Raw genomic sequence first — 7,500 nt, forward strand, 5'->3', positions numbered from 1 at the left:
GGGAAATAACCCTGAAATCCGGATACGTTCGTGCTGCAGATCGAGGTGAGAGGGATAACTTCCCTTGGCAAACAGGACACAGTCGTGTGTCGATAAGCCAGCTGGAGGAGATGTCCTCCTGGGGCTAAAAGCAACAGTAACATCCACCCCTAGGGGTCAGCCACACTTAAGTGGCAATATACTACACTTTATATATATATATATATATATATATATATATATATATATATATATATATATATATATATATATATATACACACACATATATATATATATATGTATGTATGTATGTGTGTGTGTTTGTGTCTGTGTTTGTACCCCCAGCATCGCTTGACAACCGATGCTGGTGTGTTTATGTCCCCGTAAATTAGCAGTTCGGCAAAAGAGACCGATAGAATAAGTACTAGGCTTCCAAAGAATAAGTCCTGAGGTCAATTTGCTCGACTAAAGGTGGTGCTCCAGCATGGCCACAGTCAAATAACTGAAACAAGTAAAAGAGAGAGTAAAGAGTATCGTCTTCACGTTCTCCGCTCAAATTCTGCCGAAGTCGACTTTGCCTTTCATCCTTTCGGGAACGATAAAATAAGTACCTGTTAAACACACAAACATGTATATAAATATACACACAAACATGTATATAAATACATAGGGAAACTTATAGAAATGTTATTGTTTCACTTTGGCACGTAATACTGAATTAGTGTAATAGATAGGAGATTGCTCCGGTCTCGCATTAGGCAAGAAGTAGGGCATGTGTAAAATTTGAATGAAATCGGTCGGGTAGTTCTCGAGTTTTAGTGATGCACACACACAGACAAACAGACACACATTCTCATTTTTATATATATAGAATCCAGTTGCCCTTGTCTCTCCTCTTATTGTTGATGCTTTTGCTGTCTCCCTTTCAGACTTGCTTGCATGCAATGGGTTTCTACACGTACGTTTCATGTAGAATCTACGCCGAATAAAGAAAACGTTTAATATAACAAACAGTATTGGATGGATATAAAGAAAACAAGGGGAGATAATGCTATCAAATATTTTACTTACGTTATTGGATACTTTCATTATTTACTTTATTTACTTTACACCGCATTCAAAACACATATATGCATCATATACATGTGTGTGTGTGTGTGTGTGTGTTTATGTGTGTGTAATTTGGAAAGAAAAAAAGGTCTTCCCTTTTTAACAATTCAAAAATATTCATGATCGTTGCACAACTTAATGATGAGATAAGATAAACGGATCATATAACACGATATCATTAGAATTCTTTCGATCGGTATTTTAGTTGGCTAAATGTTTTGGCAACGATTACGAGCAAGTTAATGAATAGTTAAAATGGTATGGTCTTCTCTTATATCTGAATAAGAAAAAAAAAATTAGAATTAAAACAAAAAAGAAAAAAGAAAAAAAAAAGATCATCATGTTTATAATCTTCATCTTCGAAAAAGTATCTCGGCATTATTAAGAAACTTACAAGGAAAAAAGAATTCGAATGTGGCACTGAACTCTGCTTTGTTGTTTTAAACCTGTTATCAAATTTTCAATTTTCAAATACGATAGGATTGTGATGACCAGTAGAAGCCGGAAGGAAATGAAGGAATTGAAAGGCGGAGAAAGAATGTATACGACGCAGTTAATAGAAATTCATTTTGCGATTTGATTGTCCGGTTGAAAACTACTTTAAGGATGTTACCGTATCAACAACATTTTTATGAAAATATATTAAAATTAGAATTTTAAGATATTGTTATTCTTTGGAAAAACTAAGCGCTATTCTCATGGGCATTATAAATAATCCTTTCTACGGTCGGCAGAAAGTAAGTCTGAAATTTTGTGGGAGGGGATCAGTCGATTACATCGACCTCAGTGCATAACTGGTACTTAATTTATCGTCCCCGAAAGGATGAAAGTATTCAGCAGGTACTTATTTTATCGCTCCTAAATGGATGAAAGGCAAAGTCAACCCTGGTGGCATTTGAACTCAGAACGTAACGGCAGACGAAATACCGCTAAGCATTTCGCCCGGCGTGCTAACGATTCTTATTTTTTTATTGCCCACAAGGGACTCAACATAGAGGGGACAAACAAGGACAGACAAAGGGATTAAGTCGATTACATCGATCCCAGTGCACAACTGGTACTTAATTTATCGACCCCGAAAGATGAAAGGCAAAGTCGATCTCGGTGGAATTTGAACTCAGAACGTAACGGCAGACGAAATATCTCTAAGCATTTCGCCCGGCGTGCTAACGTTTCTTATTTCTTTATTGCCCTGAAGGGGCTAAACATAGAGGGGACAAACAAGAACAGACAAAGAGATTAAGTCGATTACATCGACCCCAGTGCATAACTGGTACTTAATTTATCGACCCCCGAAAGGATGAAAGGCAAAGTCGACCTCGGCGGAATTTGAACTCAGAACGTAAAGACAGATGAAATACCGCTTAGCATTTCGCCCGGCGTGCTAACGATTCTGCCAGCTCGCCGCCTTAGAGCATTATAAATAATGAGACACAGAATGTAGACGACAATGCTAGCACTAACAACCACCACAGCAGCAACGGCGGCAGCAGTAACAACAACAACAACAATGCATTTTGCGTATGCCGAGTCTAACGAAAAAAAAAAAACTGGACAGGACAAAACCCATACAAAAGTAATTAGTCTGGCAGAAGTATTTGAAGCGAGACCATGACTCTTTGCCTGATAAATATATATTTAAGAACTGGCAAAGAGGAATGTCATTTATTTGTGTAAACTAAAAATAACGGAGGTTTTCATTTGCTCTTAAAATAGCAGCTGCAAGAGGGACTGTGTGTGTCCTTGAGACAGAAATATTCGCCATCTGACGTGCTAATGCCTACGGAATTGTCTGCATGGTGTTTTAAGACCGGAGACACAGCAAGTAAAACAGGTTGAAATTAGGAGGCAAATATCCACTTTACATCTGCACACCAATACTTGGGACTTAATCCCCCACCCCCACCCCCACCCAAGGATTGTGGTAAGGAGCATCGGAAATGTCATTGAATTCTTGTGTTTTGTCACATTTGCGTCATATTCTTTTCTACTTCAGGCACAAGGCTCGAAATTTTTTGGGTGGAGGTGGGCAGTGGATTAGATCGACCCAGTACGCAACTAGTACCTAATTTATCGATCCCGAAAGGATGAAAGGCAAAGTCAACCCCGGCGGAATTTGAACTCAGAACGTAAAGAGAGATGAAATACCGCTAAGCATTTCGCCCGGCGTTCTAACGTTTCTTATTTCTTTATTGCTCACAAGGGGCTCGACCCCAGTGTGTAACTGGTACTTATTTAATCGACCCCGGAAGGATGAAAGGCAAAGTCGACCTCGGCGGAATTTGAACTCAGAACGTAGCGGCAGACGAAATACAGCTAAGCATTTCGCCCGGCGTGCTAACGTTTCTGCCAGCTCGCCGCCCTACGTTTGCATCATCTTATGGGAAGAAAGAGAAGATAGGTGGCGTAGCAGGCTTGGCATTAACTTTTAAGTCCTAATGGTATCCGAAAACCATTGAGTCGTACCGGAGCTGTGCATAGTTGAAAGTACAAAAATGAAAGACATGCAAATGATGCTATGCTGTAGGAAGGGAAAAAAAAGTTGTTATAATTGTGATAGTTGGGAACTGCTTCAGGGCTTTTGTCCTGAAGAATTGGAGAAGTGGAAGAGAAAGTCAAGAGGTGGAGACTAGCAACAGCAGGTCCTAGTCACTGGTGCACCATCAGTCACATATCCAGAGACAACAGAATAGATCACTTTGTGTACGATAACAACAATAACAACAATAACGACCAGCACCCCCGCTACCACAACACCAAGATGAAATGATCTTTTCTACTCTAGGCTCAAGACCCGAAATTTCTATATATTGTTGTATGTATGGACCATTGCGATCAATGTATGACGGAGGTGGAATCGGCAGCCCGCTGGGTAAAGTGCTTAGCGACATTTCGTCCGTTCTTACGTTCTCAGTTCAAATTCTGCCCAGGTCGACTTTACCTTTCATCCTTTAGGGGGGGTCGGTAAAAATAAGTACCAGTTGAGCACTGGAGTCGATGTATCCGATTTACCCCCCCCCCTTCCCCACCAAACTTGTTGGCCTTGTGCTAAAATTTGAAACCATTGTTATTATTATTGTCTGTAAGGCGTCGACCAAACGGAATCGTTAGCACGCCGGACGAAATGCCTAACGGTATTTCGTCCGTCGCTACGTTCTGAGTTCAAATTCCGCAGGGGGTCGATTTTGCCTTTCTTCTTTTCGGAGTCGATAAATTAAGTACCAGTTACACACTGGCGTCACGCTCCCTTAAATTTCAGGCCTTGTGCCTTTAATAGAAATGATTATTGTTGTTAGTAGTAGTAATAGTGATGGTGATGGTGATGGTGATGGTAGTGAGACTACTGTACCATATTCGTTAATTCTTCCGCTAAATCAACTGTATCTACGTGGCGAGTTAGAAGCGTCAGCCGTTGCAGCTATTTTACAACAACAACAACAATAAAAACTGCAGATTCATGCAATTAAAATGCCCTTTCTATTTCTCTTCCAGCCCTTGTGGTTCGATTCTTGACCAAGCGTTTTATATGGGAGTACGATTCATCGCAGGGTAAGTAACTGCAATTTTTTTTCTATCTGAGAATTTCGAAACAATATAACGAGTTCAAATCATTGCTATTTTATTTATATTTTTTTTATTATCTGAGTTCAAATCCTGTGAGTTCGTCAAGTCAAAGGGTTATGGTGCGATTCACTATTTAGGTGTGCAATTTCAATTTGACCAGTGGCATTTTCAACGACGCGGCCTTGCGAGAAACAACAACCAAATCTTTCTCAAATCACATATCGCTTTGTTAAAAAAGAGGATATTGCGTGACAGAATACTTGCAACTTCTAAGAGAACGAGATGGTCACAATTGGAATGGGTTTTATCATAAGTCTGCTCGATCAAGGTTGATCAGTCAAGTACTGGGTTTGATGTAAACGACAATATTTTCAGCCACTAGGGCAGTGAGCTGGCAGAATCGTTAGCTCGCCGGGTAAAATGCTTTGCGGCGTTTCGTCCGCCTTTACATTTCAAAGTCCGCCGAGGTCGACTTCATCCTTTCAGAGTCAATAAAATAAGTACCAGTTGAGTACTGGTTCGATATAATTGACTTAACCCCACCCTCGAAACTGCTGGCTTTGTGCAAAAACTTGAAGCCAATATTTTCAGTCATTAAGGCGGCGAGCTGGCAGAAACGTTAGCACACCGGGCGAAATGTTTAGCGGTATTTCGTCTGCCGTTACGTTCTGAGTTCAAATTCCACACACAAATAAACATAGTTATATTGCATATATAATGAATACAGAATTAATTTATATATATTATACGATTATAGAAATCTGTCAATTCATTTTACTACTAGTTTCAAAGATACTCCAAGTAGTTGTGCACTTATGTTACTGCATATATTACTCAACAAAGTAATTTGTTTTGGGGAATTTTTTTCTACTATTTGTTATATCGTGAACTAAAAAATGTGGTTATGGGGAGATCGTGTATAAATTACTCTTCCTTCATAGGTGATTTGTTAACTTTTAATATGGTGATATGTTAAAATTTAAATATTTACTGAGAAAATTAAAAGGAAAAAAAATTAATAAGAATTTAGCTCTGTACAGAGTGTCTAAATTATAGCTTAATAATAGCATCTTATTTCAAAATAGAGGGAGGACGCAAAATAAATGATAAATAAAAACGAGGAAAAAGAAAAGAATTTAATTAAAATATTAATGGGAATTCTGTATTTTAGCCATCGTTGACTACATCTGCATGGATTCACTTTCTGATTTAGGATAGTTGTATCCAGTTGTGGACTGTGAACTTATCGGTGGGTTTACATTTACTGAAGCTTCTAAATTGGCTTTTAATTAAATCCTTGGTTCCAACGAGATTTGCAGAATTACTCCTTTTTTTTCAGTTATGCATAGGCCACATCTTCTACTACCATTCACATTATATATATTGAATATAAAGTTTTCAGCAATCCTACAGCTGATACGGTTGTTCAAAGACTTTTCTATCAAAGACAAGATATAATTCGAAAGCTTTGTTTATCAATGTTCTGGAAGAAAGAGTTGAGATTCTACGCTCTTATTCTGAAGAGCGTTTGAACAATTTTAGTGTTTCGAGTTGGTGCCAAGTTTCGGGTATATGGGTTTTAACCTTTGCAACATATACAATGACATTTGTATTTCAGGATCTATTCAGAGGGCATGTAAAGTGACTAGTCTCAGCAGCTCATATAATTTGCTTCATGCCCCTGGTACAGCTAAAACCCACTTTAAGGTTACGCTTGTTGAACAATTTCTTAAACCCATGACTAGTGTGGAAGTACATATCTATTAAACAGAACATTGTTTTACCTATGTTAGACTAATCATTTAGCAAGAAGTGGGGGCGCGTACTAAATGATATTACAGTATATATATATATATATATATATATATATATATATATATATATATATGTATATATATATATATATATATATTGAAGGTCTGGGTGTAAGCTAATTTTATCCTTGAATACGTTCACGTCTAAGATATCGTTATATCTATCAAATCTCTCCCTCCTTTTCTTTCCTCCCTCTTTTCTCTCTCTTTACTATATGCACATATATATGCAAATATGTGTACATTTACTCCCTTCCTCCCTCACTTACTCACTCACACACGCACACACGCACACACACACACAGAGTTAGTGTTATATGACACTTTAACAAGCTCCGGGAAGTATGTCTTATTTCCTGCTTCCTCGTATTAAGTATAACCTCACCCAGTCAATACTCTCTGTCTCTTCACAGTTATATTTGTCACTCAAAACGTACGTACAAAACACTCTCTTCCAAACACACTTCTTCCCCCGCCACCTTTTTTTTTTGTTGCCAACCAAAAATAAATGTAAAACAAAAATAAACAAATATACTGGGTCGTGGGGTGGGGGTGGGGGTGGGTAGGAAAGAAACTAAATAAAACAAGATAAACATAAACAAGAATATCGTTTACCCAACATATTTCAACGATTCTATTTGATGAAAACATCAGCTGGATTTATCCGTATGAACCACACGACGGCCACTTACTTTGTATATAGCTGCTGCTGCTGCTGCTGCTGTTGCTGCTGCTACTGTTGCCGTTGTTGCCATTGCTACAGCTATGCCGCTGCTCTTTCAACTTATGTGCCACTATTGTGCCACTACTGTTGCTAATGATGTTACATCATTGTGGCCAGTATCAGCTGTTTTTTTACGAGGACGTAAACACACCAGCACTGTTGTCAAGCGGCGGTGGGGGACAGGCTCAGACACAAAGACACACACACACACACACAAACGCATACACATATGTATGTGTGTATGTATGTATATATATATTAGTATATATATGTATATATATATATATATATATATAAAAGATAATAA

General features: G+C 38.3%; 1 protein-coding gene across 1 annotated transcript in view; it reads left to right on the forward strand.

Moving 5' to 3' along the window:
- Positions 1 to 7,500, forward strand: part of LOC128250810 (ras-related and estrogen-regulated growth inhibitor-like) — a 97,561-nt gene that overhangs the window by 74,861 nt on the left and 15,200 nt on the right. Inside the window, exon 2 of the mRNA XM_089341449.1 lies at positions 4,584 to 4,640. Coding sequence (XP_089197575.1) covers positions 4,584 to 4,640 — 57 coding nt within the window. The remainder of the gene's footprint in view (positions 1 to 4,583; positions 4,641 to 7,500) is intronic.

This window comes from Octopus bimaculoides, chromosome 24 (genome assembly GCF_046866305.1).
Source record: "Octopus bimaculoides isolate indiv1 chromosome 24, ASM4686630v1, whole genome shotgun sequence".
Lineage (NCBI taxonomy): Eukaryota > Metazoa > Mollusca > Cephalopoda > Octopoda > Octopodidae > Octopus > Octopus bimaculoides.